This window comes from Battus philenor, unplaced genomic scaffold (assembly GCF_028537555.1).
Source record: "Battus philenor isolate CCGP_79_NKW_IND1 unplaced genomic scaffold, ilBatPhil1.0.hap1 SCAF_23, whole genome shotgun sequence".
Lineage (NCBI taxonomy): Eukaryota > Metazoa > Arthropoda > Insecta > Lepidoptera > Papilionidae > Battus > Battus philenor.
In genome coordinates, this window is record NW_027181686.1 from 5901476 (window position 1) to 5927114 (window position 25639).

At 32.4% G+C, this 25639-nt stretch overlaps 1 protein-coding gene across 1 annotated transcript in view; it reads right to left on the bottom strand.

Moving 5' to 3' along the window:
* Nucleotides 1-25639, bottom strand: part of LOC137924203 (small G protein signaling modulator 2-like) — a 61982-nt gene that overhangs the window by 12195 nt on the left and 24148 nt on the right. The window contains exons 4-6 of the mRNA XM_068767572.1: nucleotides 12566-12729; nucleotides 765-984; nucleotides 162-279 (exon numbers count right to left, since the gene is read on the bottom strand). Coding sequence (XP_068623673.1) covers nucleotides 162-279; nucleotides 765-984; nucleotides 12566-12729 — 502 coding nt within the window. The remainder of the gene's footprint in view (nucleotides 1-161; nucleotides 280-764; nucleotides 985-12565; nucleotides 12730-25639) is intronic.

Here is a 25639-nt window from a genome sequence, read left to right on the forward strand (position 1 = left end):
CAATTTTTGTCCAAAAACAGACTTATTTATATTAGTTAGTTATTCACTTTGCGATATTGCATACATCAACTATCTAAATAAAACAATGAAAATCCCACTATCATTCAACATGATATTATATTTGCGTAATGAAATGGATAAAAGTGTACAATAAACATTACCTGTGCTGGTAGTGCCAGAGTCATCCGATGATGCATTTAGACTTCTTCTGAAATTAAGAATTGGCCTTCGAACAGACGGTGGTGTGGTAGTGCCGGCTGACATTCGATGTCTCTGCACCTAACGTTAATACATTATTACTTTATATTAAACTCACCCACCAGTTTTACATGTCTCGCACAGCCTTTGTTTTGCCTATACATGTAATATAAAAAATTAAATCTAAGTAGTTTCCAACACGCCAAAAAAATAAACCGGACAAGTTTTACCTTCAAAAACTATAAGTATGAAAATGTAATTTTTCTCGGACTATATGGACTAAATATTTCCACAGAACTCCTAGTCTATAAACCTTATGGTTGCAAAGATATCGTGATAAATATAAATAGTTTATATATATATACATATATCACCGTATCATAAAAAATACTAAGCGATACCATAATTCTCATACAGTTTTAATTTTGTTATATTAATTTATATTTTCTTTGACAACTTTAAGGTTTATAAACAAGGTTACCGAAAGTGGAAGATAACAAATCATCAAATGCTATAATATTATAAATTACAGTGTATAGGGTTTGACTTAATAAAAAAGATCTTACAAGTTCATCAGCCGGTGGATCTGTCCAAAAGCACGCGGGAGGTTTAGCTTTTGAATATTCCAACGCACAAGGTCCAACGAGTAACGAGCTCAGTATGCTCCCAAAGTCTGGATCCGCGACCAAAGCATCCCTTTCATAATACCTCGATGCATTATTTACCAAGTGCTCTATTATCTTCGCCAATTGCCTTTCGAACAGAGCGATCCGTATCCAGAGATATCTGTGCAGAAAACAATCAAACATTTAATTTTCCACCTTATATACCTTCATGACGTATTTTAGAAAAAACAAATTTTCAAGTTATATTTAAAACTATATATCTGTAAAATAGATAATGCTGAACATAAATATCTTTAAGTAGGAATCTCCTGAAACAGGTACTAATGCTTAACACTAAATATACCATTACGGGTCAAATGACCCATTTTGATATTTTGCATTAAAAATTTAAACAACATGATGAGCTATGGATCAAAAATTTTTGTATTTTGCGTTTGTAAAAGAAATGATCAACGTACCTTTTTGTCTAAAAATATTTGTATTTCCTTCCTAACTACCATATTCCATACGTTCTAGTAGGACCCAATAAGTGTTGGTATAATTAGTGTTAAAAGTGGCTCTCGCAATCAATTACAGTAAATAAACAATAGTTTTAAAATGAATGAGGTTTATTATTATGATTAATTATTTAATTTTCTAAGGGGGGATTTCACAAAATATCATAACATTATTATGATGTAATAAATCGTATTAAAATTGTTTCACATTCGTTTTCTTAAGTCAATTAGCTAGTGTCTTCATAGAGTAAACATTTTCATTTACATGTCGATTTTGTAACCATTTTTAAAGTAATAATATTTATAGTTGTTAATATTAAATTTTACGACCAAAATTGACGTCCACTAGACTCATATGTTCGGTGTGTTCCAACGACTTCAACAAGGCCGTCTCTCTACCTTGTAGCAGACGTCTTACATTGCGCTTGCCAGTCCGTAATCTCCACTCCAGAGCCTTAAGGCTTTAGCGGTCATCTATTCTGTATGCTTGCATCTTTTCGGTCGTCTACGAATCTCATCATTCCTAAACCGATCGCTACAAACATAAGTAATTGTGAAGGAGCCATCTCACTGCCGTTCTCATAATAGCGCATTTACACGCTTCGTCGAAGATCGCGGAATATTTCTATCTAATAAAACTGCGTCGAAATTCAACATTATTGTTTTCATTTTTAAATAATTAAGCACATTGCTAAGTTATGCTAATATCTACTACTATACCGTAGCACAATCTTGGTAACGTAATCAACATCTATAAAAAGCCTTGTACGTTATATAGGACTCGTTGAGTAAAATGTAACATTACCTCTAACAAGGCGATACCTATGAGAATGACTAAATAATATTTTCTATGCTAATATAATAAAATTGTTATTTTAAGAATTAGTGTGACATATTGATAAATCTATGATATTAAATAATAGACGAAAAACTTACTGGGAATTCCAAACAAAGGATCCCGAGCAAGGATTTTCGTGGTTATTGTCCTAGTTTACGAGCTTTCATAAACTGGCAATAAAGTCCGACATAGACAAACGAAATTATCCGCAACATTAATGATAAAGAAAGGCTCTCTTTACGACTATTGTTTCAGATAGAAGAGCGTATAACGACAATAAATTTGGTCGACGTATAAAAGCCAATAGCAAATATCAGCGTAAAAAACAAATGTCATCGGATAGTAATCAGATATACACTTCTTTTCGACACTGTCTAGTAATATTAAACAACAAATGGAAATATTTTACGACAATAAAAAGAATTATTTTAGAAAGACTTATAAATTACGACAGATTACTTAACAGAAATTGTTTTTAAAGCTTAGCTTCCAGCACACTAAACGATACAAAGTAATATTTTACACAACCCTTTGCAAAGGCTTAGCGAATAGTGTTCTATATAATGTTGAGTTATTAGTAGATTTATTACGGATTTCATTGAAAATGTATTCTTAATATACATTAGTCAATTATAAATATACAAAGTCTGTATTATCAAACTATAATTAAGTCTGATGAATACAAGGAACCGTTAACAAAAAATGTTTTATGCATGTCGCAATTCACAACAAAATTGTTAGATTACATAAATGTATTACATTAAAAAAAAAATCAAAATATATGTGAGTACAAAGACACTAGTGATTTGGTTGCAAAGTATTGACTACGTTGATATTAAAACCATAATTAGCTTGTCTATTAAAAAAATTTCACTTGTTAAAGTGTCCACTGTCTGTATTTATTCATTACTAGTCTATTATTCATTTAATTTCTTTCCCGGTATTTTTTTGTCTACACTTAATAAGCAATATAAACCAAACATTTCTTAACTCAAATTTAGTTACAAAATACAAGCCTTGCCCAGTTTGGGTACCTAGAGTAAATGGCTAAATAATTTCACACAATTTTATTTATTTTGTATGATTTAATGTATTTAATGTAAATTAAATTTTTAATAAACTTTTTATGCATCACTGCTTTAAAAACTTATAGGATATGCCTAGACATAAGTTTTTAAATAGGACTGGGCTAGCGTAAGCATGCAAGTCTCTATTCAACGTCGCCCGATAACCTTAACAAGGTCAGCTTCTATCAAGTCCTTGTGAGTAGACGCCCGTTAGTAGTCTTCACTGCAGAAACTTAAAGCCCCAGTGACTATCTGTTAACATGGTCGCCTAGTGTCACTTGAACTTGCCACTTGAATATGAATAATGAAACTTAATATACTTAACAAAGCGCTATAGAGTCCTTTATTCAAGTTCAAACACTCGACTGGATACAGCTCTGAATTAACGAGGTAAATACTTTTTAAAGTCAACGACCGCAACACACAAAAATTATAATCGCCGTGAAAATTCTAAAATTTGTTACTCTAATTTGTTACGTAATGAAAATCAAATAACGACCATTACTTAATCTACTTGGTTAACCGTAATTAGATAACTGCATGGCCACATTTGTACCTAACTATTGTTACAGCTGCCAAAAACTTTACTTTCATGTTAATACAAACGATTAAAATGCTCAGTTATACAAATAATCACTAGAAGTATCTAAAATCACTAATTGGATGATATTCGTTTTGATAAATTAAAAAAAAAACACTGTACCATTCATCTATGATTGAAAGCTTCTATTAACCATTGACCACCTACAGATTCACTGAGTTGAAGTTAGCAAACTACATAAGGCGCTTTGTAGTTTTTGTAGCTTTTCTAGACCTCTACAATAACAATGCTTAACGTATAACAGACATGGTGTAAAAGCCATTAGCAAAAAGCTTGTGTTGTTGAACGAACTTTTTTTAACAAACCCGGGCTTGATCAGTTGTTGTTGTAAGTTTACTTGGACATAAGAAATAGTGGACATACCTTGTAAAGACCATTAGAAGATGTTGGATGTAGGAGGTTTCCAACCGGTCCTATTGGAAATATATGGGACAGGCTTATTACAACCACTGTTCACCCTATGGCTAAAATTATATACGATAATAGGGATGCAATTTTTTAAGTTAAAATAAGTTTGATTTACGTTATAGATATACTTTACTTACCATCGCGTGAAAAAAAATAATTTTAATTATTATTATTTAAAATAATTTTAATTATTATTATAATTATGATTGTGTAAATATTAATTTATGAAAGGTACACAAAGGTATAGTAGATCTATCTTGTAACCAAACTAGAATTAAACAGAATTGTTTAAGTAAGAGAACTGAGAACTATCACCATTCCAGCCATGCACAATGTAATCAAAATAAAAATTCCTAGCTATAATTAAAAAAAAAACAATATGTTAACACCTCGACAGCATTTTAATTTTGCTACTATTTCGCAGAAGTTTGTACGGCGAGTGCTTTGGTACGTATTAGTGTCTTTCAAAATCGTACCGGGAATCGAACCCGCAACCTACGCTGCCTGCGCTACCACTGCTCGATATATTTTATTATAAAATAATAATAGAGGCAACTTTTTAAAACCCTGCATAGTAAAAGTGAAATCGATCTTCTTAATAAAAATTAATAATTTGTAATTAAAATTAATAACTTTAATTAAACTTAAGAGTATAAACGACACAAAACGTTTTAGAATTCATCAAAAAACTTTAGACGGATACCTGCAATTCCCCTATTAATCAAAGCTTTGATTGGCTACTTAAAAGCAATTATTTCCTTTGTTTGCGGTTCTTAGTTAAGAGTATTTATAACGCTTGTCATCAAAATTCTCTTTAAAAATTCTTGTTTATGATGTTTTATTATCATTTTACAAGTTACTTTTCAACTTTGATAGTTATTTTGTTAAACAACCACATAAACTGCATCATTTGTATGCAAGTAGCAACATGGATGCGTTACGAAAAAGCTGAGAAAACAATGTAATTATGCTAGCTAGAGATTTCTCTCATTATGTACATTTTCACTTATGAATCACCTTTGGTTATGTGAAATCGCCATTAAAATATCTTAATATACTTTTTGAATGTAAAGACCCTGTAGATTATACATTTTGCCCGACTTGCCCGGACAAAGCGGATTTGCCCCACGGGCAAAATAGATATGATTTATACATTGTAGCATTTATTACAGAAGTAACTTCCTCGTACCCCATTCAATGTGCAAGATTTGTGTGCCCTCTGACGACATTGAAAGCATTGGATCAAATCATTTATGGGTGTATTTAGTTTAAACTTTAATTAATATTAACCAATTATTCGCGCTATAGAAATAGGTTCTGGTGAACATAGCACAATCTCAGAATGTCGTTTCTTAAATCCATAAAACCATTCTTCACCTGTTTTTTCATTCTTTTAGTTCAACTATTGTTTTTCCCCACAAAATTATTACCTATGAAGCTTGGTTTGTTTTACGTGTGGTTAAACACGACCCTGAAACTAAACACAAAATTGTACCTACAGTTAACATGCGCATCAGGTGGGTAGCGTATCCATTATGCCATACCTGCTTCTTCCCTCTTTCTCAAAAACCTAGCCTTACTATATTTTAACCTCCCGGGGATCAGTGTAAATAGCCGTCGTTGACGTCTGTTATAACATCGATCACATGAACAAAGGCGGTCGTATAGTACTTATTCCTAAAACAAGATTGCAGGCTTCGTATTATTTAGCTTGGTGTAAGTATTCACACAACTGGTTTGCGACTGTCTTTTCTAAGATTTTGACTATGAAGGGTAATATACTAACAGGACGCAAGTCATGTAAGGACGTAGACGAACTTTTTGAGAATTGGCCTATATGTGGTACTGTGGACTGATTAATATCTGAAGATAATTCTCGGGAGAATTTTATGTAAAATAAGCTTAACCATGTCCGAGGACATACCGTCCACCCCAATGGCGTAAAACGAAAGGGACTTTATTTCCTTTAGAACTTCCATGTCGTCAACAATCCGGAGTTAATACTCATATTTATCTTAAACATAAAATCTTACCCACAAAATAACAGAATGAGCTTTGCCTACTTCAAGACATTTAAAGCCTAAAATTCCAGATGTAATTCAAATTCCATAAAGCGTTCGATTACCGAGCGTAAACACAAAACCGATTTCGCGATACATGGATATCGAAAACGTAGTCCACCATTTTATTTTGATCCCAGTTTGTACGAACGTGTGGGTCGTATTATTGGCCAGAAAAAATCTAAACAGACCAAGCAATACTAGCGAACGTAAAATTTATTCAGAGCCCGTATTTGAAGTAAATGGAATGGAAATAGCGTCTGATATTTCTATGAATTGTTAAAATAGCGTAATAACCGCGATCGACCAGAATGTTACTATAAATCTTTAGCTATAGAAATCCTTAGGTGTAAAGAGAGTAGTTCTATAAATGTCTATATGAATAAAGTAAGCCCCATGACTGCTCTAAACGGGACGCCATTAAGCAATACTTGTATTTGTCAAAGTTATATACCTATTTATACACCTGCAGGAATAGTTTCGTTAAAAATTCCTAAAGTCGCAGGGCGCATATGCTGTCATTTTATTGCACTTCAGACATTGCTTGAAGACTGTCAACTAGACGATTATTTTGTCGCCGGTCGGGGTGCGCGGGTTAGTAAGTAAGCGGCCGATATAATATGAAGGTTTAAGTGGCAGTTACAAATCTAATAGTATTTTACCACCTTGTCTACCTCCGCGAAAAAAGTTCTTAAGAAGTACATTGTTCATTACCTAAAATCAGTCCTCGTAAGGAAAATAGCGAAACATCTTAATTTTAAAGTCAAGTTTCGGCACGTACCAAAAACGAAGAGCAACGGTTTCGGTGGCACTACTGTTGTCGCCCGCCTATAAAATTGTTTTGAAATTTATATTATTAAAATATCGGTTTGTGTTGACGTACATAAAATTTCGTAACTGTGTCCTACGCAAGTATTTTTATTTTTAACTCAGCTCATTAATCAAAAGTTAAAGTAAGTCAACTCATTATAACAGCAATTATTAACCCAGTAAACTTGCGGTAATGTAATGAATTGCTAAACCATGTGTACGAAGCTAATAAATTAAAAGCGAAGAGTACAAATAACAAACTTAGCACGTGTTGATCTTCTGCAAGTATCAATTTATTTCAATTGCTTTTACAGAATTATCCAGAATATTATTTTTATATATATACATATTTATAAATATATATATAACACAGGTTAGAAGCGGCTGGCATCCACCGTTTTTCGTCGATTTTAGCACCCCATAGCAAAACCAAGGAATATAAGCTCCATCATGTATAGCCGAATACACAACAAATTTGCTATAAAATTTACTATAAATCACTTATGTTTCAAGGAGTTGTTTACATGTAAAATAAATGAAAAAGAGAAAAACAATAAAGCCCAAATATAAAATAATAAGCCCCTATGTAAATTTCAATAAGTAAAGTATATATGTTTGTTACGTTCCTTTTCCGACCATTTTTCTAGCCTTTTGTTTATAAATCAACTCTGTCGTCAAAGCAAAACTCTTGAAATTCAAGCAAATATTTTCCCGCAGCTAGTTCAACGTTTACTCTTTGATCATATTAATCGGTTTATCCGAAGTTTTATCAGAGATTGTTTTCCATAAAAATAAAGAGATTTTGTATGTATTAAATATTCAAAGGGATAAAATAAATTACCTATTTCGTATGTATCTACACATTAAAATAACAAAGAACTCAATTTGAGTTAGAAATTGCTATTTATATTGCTCATTCGAAACTGCGATATTATTTATCACCTCTCATAAATCAGATTTTACCCTAAAAGAAGCGATGATTTATCTCGAATAAGAAAACTTTAGGTCAAAAAAATGGATTAATGGCCACATTTATTACTTTCTTATAAAAACTGGCGTAAGTAAATATAAGTGATACTGGATGAAGAAAAAGTTTAAGTGAATTTAGAATCTATGAGGATAATAATTTTGTTATCCTTCAAATAACCCTCTAATGTTAATATAAAATAATAAAAGAAACCAAAAAATTACATAAAAATAGCACGATTATATAATAATTACAGTCAGTTTTAACGCATCTCTGTTTGAGATTCAAAAATCGTAAAATCTAAAAACTTCTAGCTCTAACACAAAATTGTTAATTAAAGTTCTCCAAATTCGTTTCAATGTAGATATCGCGGATGAACAAAGGCTACTCAATTAAAATTGTGCTTTTCGATTGCATTTCGCAGATACGACTTATATCGCATATATTTTCACAAGCGTAGTATCAGCTTGTTATAGCTTTCTCAGAGGACGTTAGGAACCATTATAGCTTTAAGTTGAAGAATGTCATTATAAGGGAACTTAATTTTATTGTAGTTTTTATCAATTTCTACTCTTCTGGCATTCTCCTTTTGATATACACAAATCTTCGTTATAAATGATTGCATGTGAATAAATGAATAAAAAGTTCGTGATATGAAACATTTCATGAGATGGAACCCCTAACGAGATAGATAGTTTTACTATAGTTATAGCCGCATTAAACTTTACAGAGAACTTTGCATATAAGCCTTACAATGTTACCGCTGTAAGGATTGTATGCTAATGTTTGCCGACATACAGAGCAACTGCAATGCCCTGACCTATAACTGAACCTATATATATACTATGTATATTAGTATACAGAGTTAAAGTTAACAGTGAGGAAGAAGTGTTGTAATGAACTCTTCACAGAGAGAACGATGAGTTAGGTTTCAATTGAATAATGTCATACCATGTGCTCTCCCTGTTTCAATCTCGTTACTACATCCCCTGTAAAGTGAATTTAACTTGTAAATGAAGCGCTGACATTGTATCGGTTTCGAGCATCGTGCCGTAAATTGTATTTGCAACAAATCGAGGACCCACCCGTATAAGTTTTAATAATGTTATATATATATATATATATATATATATATATATATATATATACACATTAAATATACATTTTATTTGTTATTACAAACGTATGGATTTTATAAAAATAGTCTAATCATAAAAAACATGTATTTAAAAATTTACAAAAGTTTTTACTCTTAATAATTATAATAGTTTAAAAGCATACTGCTACTGCCCATTGTGTTTTGTGTATTAATAAACAATTTCAAATTTTACAAATATCACATCAAGTAAACTTCTCTTAATTTGACTTTACTAATGTATAAAAAACCAGCTTTTTCGACAAAACAAAGGGACAATAGAACAACGATTCTCAAATAGCGGAACAAAATTATCTATTTGAAAATTCTTAAGTTCTCTGTTCTTTTTATCCAAATCCTATCTTCATTATAAGCGCCTACTGAAATGGAGACCCAGTTATGTTTTCCTTGAACAAACTGCTTTGAAGTTTTAATTAATTTAATTTCAGCATTATAAGCTTTAGTAATAAGAAGATAAAAGGTTAAGTAAATGATTCTTATTTTAGTTTTTTTTTTGTGTTAACATTTAACAACTATTGAGTAGAAAGTTCTGCCAACCACGAGAACTGAACGAGAGAGCTATAGCAATTCTCTTAGGTATTTTGATACTCAAGAGAAATGTCATATCTCACTAGTTCAAATTCAAAACGGAAATAATTGGTTCTCTCGACTTTGTGTATTAAAAAGTTGTAATAAACTTAAAGGTGCGCCGGAGATAATCCTAACTCGCCTTTTATGGTTTCTATCGATGATTATTTACTATTTTTATCATCATTTTTAATATTGTCTCTGTATAGGAAATATTCTTTTCTAGTACCATAAAAACCGCCATCTTTCTAAGCCGCATTCGGCTCTATGTGGTCACACGTGGGAACCTTTTGGCCTCAACGGCAATCGGTTTCACGAGCGATGTGCACCGCCTACCACTTCAGGCCAACAATTGTTCGGGCTATCTTGGTAACCAAGATTCTTCTGCGGATGTCCTTATTTCTGATTCGATCTCGAAGCGAAGCTCCAAGCATAGTCCTCTTCATTGATATCTGGGTGTCCTTGAGCCTTCTTATAAGGCTTTTCGTAAACACCCACACCTCAGATTCATAACTCATCACTGGCAGCACAAACTGTTTTATTTGTCTGCAAAGACGTTTGTCTTCAGGCATTACGGTATTTCAGACTGAGACTTGAGTTCGACGAGTGATATCTTTCTAGAACTTCGACTCAACTAGCTGGAAATTTTGACTCGAATAATAAATAATCATATAAAATAAAAAATAGAATAAGCTGAACCGATTGAACCGTTCCCGAGTTTAGCGCTCAGCACACAGTTCGCTAATCATTTTTTATTTATGAATTATATAAGATTTTGTATGCTATGTTCATTGCTCACCCAGTTAAGATTAATGTTTTACATTCAATATTACAATTACTTTCAACCCAAACAAAATTAAAATAACGAATATAATAAACGTTGTTAAGCTTCTAATAAAAAATCCAGTTTAGTGAATTTACATAAACTATTCCTTTAAAAAAATTCCCTCCATTTTGATCAAAAGAATTCCCTAAAATTACAGGAACATAAAATACCTGGACGGGTATTTGCTTTGAGGTCTAAAATAGAAAACTCTTCTGTGTGGCGAGTTGAGTATTAAAATTACGGTGTAATTTGAAGAGCCCGACCGTGAGCAGCTCCCTTTGTACCCGCAAATTAAAAACTTAGTTTAATGAAGGACTGCAAGTGCGACTTTATTTTATGCAAAGTAACAACAATCGCGGTTTTCGATTTCTTTTAGTTGAAATATAAATATTATATAAAAAGTTAATTTCTCGCAAAATCTTCTTAATAGTATAATATATCGACAATATTGAAGATACTTTTAGCCGCAGATATTTTCTATACAATTTATTTGTAATGTTTACAATTAGTTGTTTGCAATGTTTGCAATAAAAATGTTTAACTTTTGTCAACATTTATATGCAAAAACAATAAAATAACCCAATACCTTTTAATCCAACGAGAGTATAAACGAAATCCTTGCAAAGTTTTATACAATTATTAATACGATTCAAACAGAATAATCGTTAATTATTTTATAATTGCTATCAGGGAACGAGCAGTCCCGTAAAGAAATTGTATTATCCGTAAACAAATGAACATAAATAAAAGCAATTAAAAACTGTTGCATGAGTCGGCACGGCCTGCCGGATAAAAATATGGCGCTTAAATCCATTTCCCGAGTCCGATGTAGCTCGCCAACAATTTAATTTTCGCAATAAATTTTCCGCAGGAGATCCTGCATTAATTTAAAATATTTCTATAATGTTATAAATTTACAGATGGTAGTTGATAATAGAATAATGACAGACGGAATTTTATATTTTATTTATTGCTCTATCGTTCTCGTGAATGCGATGGTCTAGACGAGATGAAAGTCTTTTTCATTTTACGTGACAAAGTTAAGACCATCTTTTCGTCCCTAACTAAGATAAATATTTTATAAGATTAAAACAGTACGTATCATGAACTCTGTTAGACTTCATAGTACAACTCCTGCCAATGTAAATATATTCTATTTTTACTAACACCTTCTAGGGTCTGAATGTTACACAATTAAACGTCTCTATCTCAAAAACTAACTAGGGCCAGACAAACAATGCTTAACTATAGGTGAGCCGTAAATAAATCTATGTGCATAGAAACAAATATTTTTATTTTGGATAGTACATTGTAAAGAACATGTATGAAGTTAATTTATTGTTTATGTCCTGATATTTCACATCTCTTCTCTATTTCGGGAGACATTTCGAATATGTTCATTCTACTTAGGCTAGCCTACCTACATCGTCAATCAGCTCTAAGCTCAATTTCAATCATTCAAACATTTTAACTGTGAAAATTTTAGTTTTTAATTTAAATGTATAGTAGTATTTTCAAGGATAGGATGCGTAAACACTTTTCGTGTATGATTTTTACTATATTATATCTATAATACAATTATAAAATTTTGCGCCGGCGAAAGGTAGACATTTAAATTTTTACAATGCTTTACGTAACTAATGTAAACTTTCATTGTACACATTCTATCCTTAAAAGTTTATACACTTATAACGAATCACCCTGTATATCGTTTCATCAAAAACATATAACACGATTAAGAACTCGATTTGAAATAAGACAGTTTGAGTAATGTGTTCTTTTGCTAATAAAATTTAAGCAAAATAATACACAGCTTGAACCAACTAGGCAGCAAAAAAGCTATTCATTCACCTCTTTAAAGTTCTTACCCCTATAACCAGTGACACATGTCTAGCAAGCATTAGTCTATCATATTTATTAAAAAACAGTTTATCACAGACTCACCTAGATTGCGAAGACGGCTGCGACAGCAGCGAGCCAGAGCCTCTCTTGTTCAGAGGCGGGCGAGGTGCGGACGGCCGACGCTCTACACCGGAAGCAGAACGAGTCGCCGGAGCGCCCTCTGCGGCCAACACCCGAGCGGATACCAACGCCGCTTCCGGACAATGCTAAAAAAGTTCAAAATTAGTTTTATCTACTCGACCGCAAAGCCATACTTCAAAACTCCTACATCTCAAAGGTAGACCACTCTTTATGGTTAAGAGCCCGTAAGCACCTTGGCTTGTGTTGCAACGACTTGATCAGTTGCTATTCCAAAATGATCGACAGAAAGGAGTATTTTGATTTAGGAAAACCGTCACTATTATATTTCGCTAATGCGACCTATTAAGTCAGTTCTCAAATCAGATCAAGTCGACTATTGATAATCTAATATCAATAGAATCGATCATAGTTGAGAATTAAAATAATGCCCTCATCCTCAATTCAGCCATAGAAGTTTCCTGCCTAGACATTGGGCTCTCCCATAGATTCATAATTAACCGATTGGAAGCATTCTGCATTTAACGTTATCCGATACATTATTTTTATTCATGTTTATTTGGATTCAAATAAACATTCTAAATTAAAATTTTACGTATTTTATTAAACGATTATTTTCCATTTTTTAAAAACGCTATCGCCGCTTATTTACAGAAAATTATTAATAAAGAATTAATTATTAATGCACTTTCTCTACTTTGTGTTTCATAATTCACAACGGTAAATAAAATAAAAAAAATTTCATAATGCACGCAATTATTTATTTTAAATTATTGTCTAATATGAAAAAAACCTTTTGGTATTTCTTGTTTTACGTCAAATATGACTATTTTCAAAAACCTTCGAATTATAAAATGTTCATTAATTGCGATGAGTTTTTAAAGTATTTCTCTCTAATGAGCTACATGTGGTTCACCGTTAATAATAACAGAGTTACTTTAAATAAAGTAGAACTGCCTGTAGTGGATGCAAACATTTATGTATACAAACAATTATTAATTGTAAAACCTATTATTCTACCACTTGTTAAAGACAGTCACAGAATCTATCATTAGTGGTAGTCGTTTCAACCTATAGACGGCCACTGCAAGGCCTATGAGGCTTTATTGTATAGGAGCATCATTCATTGCTTAAAATAATAAACTAGTTCTTTGTTTCTTGTTTAAATACTACTTACATATTTATATATGCAAACGCTAATATAAAATTATGTTAAATGGTATGTTGACCTAATGTGTACAGGTAGTAGAGTCGAAAGAGTTACTTTCTTTAAGTTGTCAATTTGTTTGTTTCCCCGCATTACAAATTAAACAATAAAGACAATCAGCCTCAGCGCCGAGAAAGACTTGATGACATTAAGTTGAGTTCAATTTATAAGATTGCTCACTTTAGGTGATTAAGGTTTCATTGCGTACATTAATTGCTTTAATTTATTTGTCTAACATGCTACATTTTATGTGTCAATAATATCAAGATTACTTTTAAATAAATCACATGTTTTTTTTTATTTTATTCATAATGGGAGACTTACAGCTTATATATGTTTTCATTTTAATAATAGTAGTAGAAGAACAGCCTAAAGTTTTCACTTAAAGAAAACAATATACTCTAGAGTTAAGGACATTACAAATTGATTACATAGATAACTAGTTGATCTCGCAAACGTTGTTTTACCGTTTATGTTATTAACAAATAAAAAATAAGGGTTAATCGTAGAGGGGTGAAAATTTAGTGTTGTATTTATTTTTGTATGCTGTATCATAAAAAAATATGTTTAATAAATAAAAAAACAGGGGTGGACCACCCATAACATTTAGGGAGATGAAAAATAGAAGTTGTCCGATTCTCCACCCTGGCCGATATGCACGGCAAGCTTCACGAAAATCGGTCGAGCCGTTTCGGAGGAGTTCAATCACGCACACCGTGACATGAGAATTTTATATATTAGATATTACATCTAAAATTTGTAATAACAGAAAAGATTATAACTATACATAATATATCAATGTACAGATCGTAATTTAAATTAATAATTAGTAAAATGTGTAAAGCGTGAAAGAGATCGTAGGCTACGGGTCTTATTCCCGGGATGCAATCAGACATAATTCACACTTTGTGCATTAACTATATAGTATTTTCACTGCTCACGAATATGTTTCTAGAGAATGGGCGCCAGCGTCCTCTGCGTACCATAATACCACACCGCGATTGCAATCCTGCCTGGCAAACGACGACGACGAAAATGTAAACTCTATTCAACTTGAAGTGACGGATGTGTCGCACATAATTTTTTTGAAACTCATAACACGTGTGCAAAAAATATCTAAATCATAATAAACGCAATCAATATTTTACCTTAATTATAACGGTTATATTTCATTACGGATTGTCGAAAACAAAACAATTTATTAACTACATAAAAAAATTATCTGTATCTTCGCTTCTACTCGGTGCTAACGCCTGATATTAATTAGATAATAGCAATCGACCGTACGTAGGTTCAACTCTTACAGGTGATCGTGTTTCGGAATGCTCAGCAGATAATATTGATGAGTGAAGGCCCAAGCCGAGATCCTATCGTAGAACCCTTGAGCCTCGTCATTCCACGAAGTGACAAGAACTCCGCGGCCTTAAAATTCGGTGAAATAGTAGTATGTAGCGGTCCCAACCGAAGCTCCCCCGGGAGACCTCGAACTTTACTACCTTAAAAGATGCCTAGGCTAAGTGCCCTCTGCACCTTGCCACTATAAACCCTCGTAAATTGCTAATGGCATTTGGGCACCAGCGAAAGTCCGTTATACAAAGAAAACAAAGAAATACGGTCTGATCTGTGATAAGCGCACAACAAATTCAGACTGGTTTTTAATAGACTCTTTTACAATATCTTTAATACATAGAGCAATTCATTCCCAAGCCTTGTATCCACTTAAAAAATCCTTCACATCATAATAGGATACATAGAATTACATGACAATTTAGAGACATCACATAGGAGTAAATGGTAATACCTTACTAATCAGAACGATAAATATATTATTCTAGTTAATGAAGATCTTAATGCCTTCGTGTTTGGATTCTTAATGTGATTGCATAATTCATGAACACGTCAAAATCTCCATTACATTTATATTATATTAAAATCTGGTTTTCCCTTGACATCACCGATAACAGATTATTAAAGTGAAGCGTCAAGATCTTAACTATTCAGTGAAAATCAAACAGATCTAGGAAAGACAGTAAGCTCCTTCTTGGTTGCATTTTTAAAGTTAAAATCAAAACTTTGCGCTAAAGTTGTATATTTCTTGTCAGTTAGATACTTGGCAAAGTAAAATTGAGCCATGATCATCAACAATCAAACGTATTAATTTACAATCAAGTTACTGCATTGACCATCTCGAGTTTTTGTATAATAACAACAGAACTCAAAATATCTTTCGAAAAAAACACTACACATACCGAAAACTCATACATTATATCAAAATTTCATAGTATTCCTAATTTCCTAACAATCCTGACAAAGTTTCATAGTATTGATAGTCTGGACTCTGGATATTCAACTAAAATAACCTGCACGCTACTATTGTTAAAAATACTAGATTTTCCTGTAATTATTGTCCGAAGAATCGTGCCGAATCGATCACCATCTACACTGCGATCGTCAACTCGCCCCGCCAAGCCTAGCGATAATGGTATATCCTCCCAAAAATATCTTTGGGAGAGGCCTATGCTTTGCAGTGGGCGTCAATGGTCTAAAACGAAGGCAATGACGTCGAACACTATTGTTCGAAGAACAGATTACTTGATGATAGTATTATCTAATAGTCGTGAGGAAACGAAGAGTTAAAACGCACTCGGCCGATCGCCAGTCAGGCGTTAGTCATTTATAGAAACGACCATGCATCATATCTATCCAAAGTTTGTGTATATTATAAAACAGTGCTTCATATTATAAACAAAACTCCGCCTAGTGTCCTCTGGTTTTATTTATTTAATTCAACCGAGAGACCCGGTTATCGCAGTTTATGGGAGACCTATGCCTTGTAGCGTCAGTCTATACGCTGACATTATGATGAACCTTTCAATCAAGTTTAAATCACGTTTAAAATATCAATTACTTAAATTAGCCACTGAAATAAAAAAAAATATTATTTATACGAATTCATAAAAAGAAACTCTATAAACTGTAATTGGAAAACTTTCGTATCTCTTCTATACACTGCATTATTTTTATTTAAACAGTAATACTATAGAAAATTATGATCAAAACTGAGAAACGTTAGTAAAATATGATATTCATATCAAACTGGAACACAGTACAAAGTGTGAAAGGTTTTACTAGGACGATAACAATACTGTTTTTTATTTAAGAAAAAACATTTTGCGATTAGTTTTAAAAAAATACAAACATTTTTACACAATACCTTCAACAAAACTCTATCCCAAGGGACAAAATTGCCACGAACAAAAAAAAATGTGACTCGCAATCCAATCGAAAGGGTGAAAGTGAAATTGAAATTGAGAAAATGGAATGATATTTTTATTATTACCACACGTTGACCACTCAATACACCAAATGTAAACGAAAAATACAAACATAGGCGACTTTTCATTTGCGAATTCATCGAAACCTAAGACTATATTTCCCGATGGAATAAAAGAAGAACATAAATTCCCTTTTTAATTTATTTTCTTCGTACCGGGACTTATATTCGAATCTAGTTGATGGCAATGATTAGTAATAAATTTCACAACAACAATATTTTATTCGAAGTACATAATTAACCAAACATGGTAAAGGTATGCAACCCTTTTTAATGCAAACCAAAACTGATGTAAAATCCTGCTATCGTGCAAAGTATTTTAAGTATAATGAAAATTGGGATTGAATTGCTTTAATCATTGTATGACTTTTGTGAAAGAAACCACAAAAAAATATCTAATCAAGTTAGCTGTGTACCACCGTCGTATCATTATTGTGAGAATTCATTACATTTTTGATACTAAATCCAATCAAATTTAAATCTTCTGGTACTTCTTACAGAAAAACAAATATTAAATTCAAAGTATAAATAAGTTTTTTTTCTCATAATAAAATCGACATTTTCAACTGCATGTCACCACTTGACACTTTACATACGTCGAAAATGTGGCAAATATAATTAGTAGCCGTTTATTTGGTTACTTTTGTAATATAAATTAAAATATTCAAAGGATTAAAAAGTATAATAGCGAAATAGATCACACGATTTGACTTTTATGATAATGCAGAAGAGATAGAAACGACCGTGATATTGTTAAAGAGATTACGAAGTAATAATCCCGTCTGAGATTGCAGTGATCCCTTCATAGGTCAGGATGCGTTAAGAATTATCGTAGCATCAAGTTGAAAGATGGCATTATTGATTAATCTGATTCTATTTTTCATCAAGTTATACTCAGAATTATTTACATGACGTACACAGGTGGTCACTGTAAATTTATTTGATTTACTTCAAATAAGCACGCCAACAGCAATACATAAGTTTACATTAGTTTAATTTAACAAAGTACAAAATAAAGACTGCCTATTATTAGGCGTACACGACGCTGGCCATCATTATGTTAAGTTATATCTAAAGCTTAGACATAAGTTAACATAGATTCTAAACGGTGACTCTAAGTGTAAATGATCCAACTGGACAATAATATAAATAAATAGCGAAACTCCTTTTAAAGCTGGTAATTAGACGAGAGTGCTTGAAGCTATCTTAGCTACTAACCAATCTAATAAAAGTATATTATAGTAAAGTATTTATAGTTACTAATATTTATAACATATATTCTTATACACTTAAATACAGTATCAGGTATTTATAATAGTAATTTACATTTAGATATACACTTATTACCTTATCTTACACACGCTCACTCATAAATACAAAAAACACACAAAAGTAATTGCATTTACCCTGGTAAAACTAACTAGATCTAAATTTCTGAGTAATCAGAAAAATCATCAAAAAAAAGGAGATGGCTGTATCGTTCGAGAAAATGGATGTACAGCGCTTAGTAATTATGTATGTATAAATTAGGAAAACACATAATTGGCCTATGTTAAAGTTATAAACCATTGAGCAATGGTAACCCACCGGTAGAAGACTTCGACATGCGATTATAGGTCGCGAGTTCGATTTCCGGAATACCATCTTTAATAATTAACATTATAAAAAAATTTTCACAGGATGGGCAGCAGCGTCCTCTGCGTACCATAATACCACACTGCTATTGCCGACCCGCCTGCTAGACATAGCGGTAGTGGTAAATCAACACGTAGATATCTTTGGAGAAGATCTATGCCATGTAGTTAGCGTTTATGGGCTTAAACGACGAGCGATCACGTCGAAAGTTAAATTTGTTTTACTAGCATAATTAATTATGAATTAATGTTACTTTTCTTAATATATTTAAATAAAATATCCGGTACTGTTGTGGGCAAATCGTATACATCACAAGGTGAATGCTCTGTCCGTATCGCCGCTTTCTAGTGTGGCTATTCCCCGCTGGAGACAAAGAAAGTTGTTCCTCCATGATACAATAGTTTAATAATAGGCGCGACAAACAAAGCCTTAGCGGGGCGCTAATTGCACTAAAGGCGGGAATCGCAAACATAATGGAACGCCTCCAAGAAATAAATGCTGGCCGAATAATAGAAGGTATCATCCGCCTTATAGTCGAAAATACTCTAACAAAAGGAAAATATTATGGCAGACAGAAATAAAAATTATTTATGGGATATCCTTGATGGTTATATATTTTACATGTATAATTGTGTATTATATACATAATGATTGAAAATAGGCTTTAAAAAGAGTAAAAATACGAGTATCACATTATTTATATATTTCCTCCTATGTATTTACTCATCAAGATATCTCTCGAATAAAGATTATCCATGAACGAATTTTACGAAATTCGAACGAGTACGAAAGTGAAAGGGCCATTTATAGTTGTTACTAGAACGTGTTTATATAGTTGCCATGCCTTGTAAATAATAAATAAATATCTAAACAAATTTGATTAACTAACATCACATTCAAGATATATATTGGCGATAGACTATAGATCGAATAAACTTTTCCCTGTATATATATGTATATAATCTATAATAATTAAAATATAATTTGGGGGAAATTTAAATTAATTTAATAATAATAACTTAAAAGTATATACAAGGATAAATATATGTACATGAGGGCTTACCTTTCAAACGCCGTTTACAAAGGAAAATTGTCAACGACGTAGTCAATTTGCAATTACAAGTGGTCCTACATATATTAATACTGAATTAGCGAAAACACAATAAAATCTCCTTCCCGTACGCTGAATAATGCATTGAGCGTCGAAGAGAATTTTTATCGTACAAATATTATGTCGTCGTACGATTTAAATTGAACAGATCTTTGCAGTTTACAATTTTATCCAAGTATTGATTGAACAAATAGTAAATTAAATGAAATAGATTCCATCATCATCATTATAGTCGCAGGACATCTATTGCTGGACATAGTCCTCGACCACATATTTCCTAATAGACCTCCAGGATATATAAATTGCATATAGCGTTTCCGACAACCCCAACCAGACCTTCTGTCTACTTTGTAGATGTGATCCTGCCTTGCCGGCCCCTGGTCTTCATCCCAGAATCTTAATATCCCAGAGGCTATGTGTTCTGCACGCTATGTGGCCAGCCAACGGCTACTCAGCTTGCCAATCCGATGGATCATGTCAATTACTTTCGTACCCTGTTGATCTCCTCATTCTAGGTTCGATGTCATAGAAGAATCCTGAGTACTATGTGCACAAGGCCCGAAGCAAGAAGACACATTTCAATGACATAAATCATTAAAAATATGTAAAAGTATTATTATAGTTATATTACCCTAGCCTTAATGACTATTATATATATTCGCATTCTTTGAAATTTATTTCGTATAATTTATAATCACACCATGCTAGCGTCACCGGTTTTCAAATATATTCTGTCACTAAATGTAAGACATAACCCTACATATAAATAAATCATAATAATTATAAAATAATATATAAAAATTAAAATATAAAAACGTCGTATAAATAGTAAAATTTATACAAAGTTATGTTTTCGAATTATTGTTCATGAAATATTTTAACAAATAAAAATAAAGCTGTTTAAGCACACGTTGGTTAATTAGCCTTAACCCGTACACTTGTCTGTGTTCGCACCAACGCTCTTACGTAAAGTGGCCGAGTGCGTACCACTTACTTTGTTTCCTTTGACCCATCGTGTCGGCTTGAAGAAAATTATAATTATGTTTTTGCATAACAATTATTATATTTATATATTTTCACCGTAAATAAATAAATAAACTGGAATAATTCTAGATGCGGGCAGTACAAGACTGTTCATCGTAGCGATCTTTGGGAAAGGCTTGTGCCTTACAGGTGGCTTCCATCGGCTGATGTGATGATGATTATGGTACATCATTATTGGTTACATTTTACTAAAAAGGTAAGAGCCTTGACAAAATTTCAACTGCCGTTATATATCACTTGTTTTGTATAAAAAAGAATTAAAAAACATTTCATTTAATTTAATTATATTTCATAGAACAAAGTTTGACATTTAATAATTAAAAATATTACTGAAGGTTACCACGACTGCCAGCACAGATGTTGAATGTATATCAAAATTTTTACTGGCATGTCTAAAGATTACAAAACCTATTGACTTTGCAATGTAGTTAATTTAAACTTTTTAACGTTTAAAAATCAGATCAGCCGATTAATTAATAAATTTTGAGAAATATTGCGATCAGATGGCTTTGTGACATACTCCGAGACAACATGCCAATTCCAGCGATTCTCTATCTTAACAAAAATGTAACACTATTCTGCGAAGTAAACCTAATATCTGTTTCAGGAGTGGGTCGCATTTACAAAACTACATAGCTATTTATACACCTGCGGAAATAATGCCATAAATAGTTCCCGCAGTCGCGAGTATCCATTGGTACGTCGTTTATTGTAGTGTCCTATTATGACATCGTTCCTCGAAGCACATCGTTAGTTGCAGCGGCATCAACGATTTTTAAACTGTAACTTACTAACTTAAACCCGGAATTTTGGGGTTCCGAAGAAGTTACTCCGTGGTTCCGCGAAATTTACTTGCTGTTTTCATTATACTCAAGAATGTAACATTAAAAAGTAATAAAAATTTAAAGGCATACCTAAATTCCACTTACTAATCTGGATAGTCGTTAGAAATGAGACAGTCCAACGTCGCCAATTATAAAGACGACATACACATATACATTTACAAAATTTTACAGTAAAAGCATTCTATTGAAATAAACTAGAGGTTCCACAATAAAAGCGATTACTAAAAGGAGATCCACTTTTCAGAAATATTAAAAAGCGCTTTTATATACGAATCGCATGTCATAAAGACAAATTCGCTGACATCGCTCAAAGCGTGCAGTCGGGCGCTACAGCCGGCTACTGTGACATATTACAATACATATCTGATAGAAAACAAATTTCTTGAAAACCCTTTTATAGCAGTAATAACAGTCATCTATTATAAGCATGAATTAAAACCTTTTTTTACGACAGCAAAACTTTTGTTACAGACTCGCAATTCATTTCTAATGTTACTTCTTTCGACAATACAAATGACATGTGGCTTTGCTATATATATGATACAATAATCATTTGGTTATATTATCTCGTTTCTGTTTCTCGAGTACACTTGTAAATTATTGTGTACAATACAAATCTAATATCACAATAAGGTTATATATATGATATACTATAATGTAAATACTACAGAGCTGTCTACGTATGTTGTTTGTATCGATTTTGCGTAACGACGCGGCACGCATTTGCTCAGAATACGTAATGTACTTACGGTTCGGGATTTCTTTAGTCTGGCATAAGCAGAGGGTTTATAATTTAAACATTTATTTAGTTTATCTCTTTATTAATATCTACAAAGAATGATTTATAGTGACCAAGGAATGCTCAGGGTAATATAAACTAGACACATCATCCTTTAATTTAAGACTTCAAAAATCATTATTATTATCGTCATATCGACCGATAAACGCCTACTGCAAGGCGTAAACCTCCCCTTAAGATTGCTACGATACCGATTTCGCGCTGCCCGCATGTTTAGCGACTTCCAACAACCTTGACTATGACGTCGATTTATCTAATGGGGACCCTACCCTCACCGCGTATATCAACTCGTCTTCGTCATTCGAATGAATAACATGCAAACAACATGAAACATTCGATGTTAAACAATAATCTCCACTTAAATTTATTTGCGATTTCAGGTCAAAAACCCTTATTTACAATACAATAACGGGCTAAAACTTCATCGCTATTATTCTTTATCAAAAACCAGCTAACAACCAGACAAATATCATTTTCAATAATAGGTAACATTTATGTATTCACAAATGTATTACTAGGCCATAACTGATAATAGGCAATTTTCTAAAGGAGACTTTTTACATTGATCTACCATTTTGCTCCACGACAGCAATTCCACGTAGTAGATAATGACATAAATTCTATCTTTAAAAAGTGAATATATGGCTATTGGCTGTGTATCGCAATGGTGGTGTAACGAACACTTATACAATACTTCGAAAATGATTTTATGTATAACTCTCTAGTTCACGGACCCTTCCACTCCTTGAACTCAGTACCGACGAAGCTGTAAAGGCCTTAGGGCTAACAGCAATAACATCATCAGAGACAATACATGTATAACTACAACTTGCTATTGTTATTTTAGACGGCATCAATAGATGGCGCTGGTAATTTTATTGCCTCGCGCTATCGGTTGCCGTCGTTGGTCGTTCAAAAGGGCACAGCACGATTAGGACGGCAATTAAAAAATAAGAATCAACAAAGACCCGGTTATATAGAACATTTAACTACGAAATCATTTTAAACCTTGTGGTTACCACATTTGAACCTTCATATTGTATTACCAAATTACCATCCCATAAGTCAAAGAGAGAATAATCATTTTACTGACGCATGACGGATTTCGACTATGATTTAGGAGCATAAACAGCCATGTAAGCTGTACTGATATGCAGTTTACTTCACACAATAGTTATTTATTTTATTTACGATAAGGATCCTCTCTATGCGGCCAAAGTTGTCTACTCCAGAAATCTATTGGGTCTTTGCCCATCTTCGTTTAGAAATTTTATAACTCCGTATGTAATTTTAGTCATATAATCTTTCCTCTGTTATAACACAGGATTTATCAAAGAGAGACAAAACCCGCAGGGCAATTGTGTATATTTTTTACAGACTTAATCCTGGGATACTGGGACTTTTTTGTTACTGATTTTCTCAGACGCAGGCACTAAACCTATCATAATCAACAATCCTTTTTCATTAGCCCATTGATCTTACACACTTGGTATAATTTAAATAATCCGTTAACCAACAATAAATTAAAACATATAATATAAATGATTATTATAAGTTTTCGAACCTTCACGGACAAGTTATAGTTTCCGTACCTAATACCACAGAGTATAAATAAATAATTTTTATAAAATTAATCTCGATCAGAAAAACAACTTCAATACATTACATAAAACGATCAATTTTTTAAATTTCATAATACTTTTATTTTCAAAAAGATAAGACAAAAGCAAACAAGATTTAAAAAATCAAATAAAACAAATAATAATGATAAATGCAATAAATGAACTTTTATTTGCATTCGAATAAGCAGCAACCAATTAATTCATTTCATCTCAGCTACAGTCACGCCCCTCATTTGAAACAAACACGTCAGTTTGTTTTGTATTTATCCAGCTCGGCAACAGTGCTAACGAAGCGAAATATTTGTTTTACTGAAGTAGAAACATTTTAAAATATACTGTTAATTAAACCTTTTATTGCCAAGTTGTTTTCTTGTTTTCCTCAATTCTCATTAAGTAATCCACGATTTTTTTGGTAGTGCTTACCTAACATCTTTCGGCATACTTATTTTAAAAGTCAATGTTTACAATTATTGGTCCTCCTGAGAGCCCAAGTAATTTTTAGGAACTAACAAACAGTCACCCGTTAATATTTATGACAGTATAAAAAACAAAAGCGTCAGTGGCGTACCTAAGGGGGGGCGGTGGGTGCGGTCCGCACCGGGCGGCACTTACCTTGGGCGGCATTTTTTATATTTACTTATAGTTGTAAAAAGCAACTTTTTCATTTCAAATTTATTTTCTTACTTGAATAATAAATGATTATTATAAGTTTAATATTTGATTTATATAAATTATTATTAACTTTATGATTTCGAATATTATTCCTCGGTGTATATAAATGCATTTTAGAGTAAATTTTGGTTTCTAGTTTAAGAACAAGATGATAATTTTTTTTTATTGTATTCATTAAAATTCTTTGAATTCGTAAAAGGATCTTTACGACTTTGTTCGGCAATTTTTCCTAACTAAAATTTTTTGATGTCAGTTTATAAATGTCATTTCTTTTGAAAAGTTTATATGATTACTTTGAAGTGATATATCAATACTTTTTAAATCAAAAAACCACTATTTGATTGACATATAATAGAAAGGGCGGCAAACTGGAGATCGCCCCGGGCGGCAAAAGTTCTAGGTACGCCACTGAAAAGCGTTACGCTTTTTCACAATAATTTTCACAGATTTCAAAACTAAAATTTAGATTCAATATATCTTTATTCAAGCGAGTATTTCCACTCACTTTTGAATCATCGATTATTTTAATATTATAAGAAGTAAGCGACCACCGCCTCTGAATCCGCTGAGAGTAGCCGGTCAAACATTCGAGATACTGTTTTTTAAAAATGACAACTATGTAAATGAATCAACAAACAAGTTCCACACGTTTCGATCAACTAAACTCCCGAATGCTATTATATTTACTTAATAATATACTTTTTTTAGATTTAAAACAAAGAAATTTGTTCTAAGACATAATGAAGAACTTGTGTTTATGCGTACACTC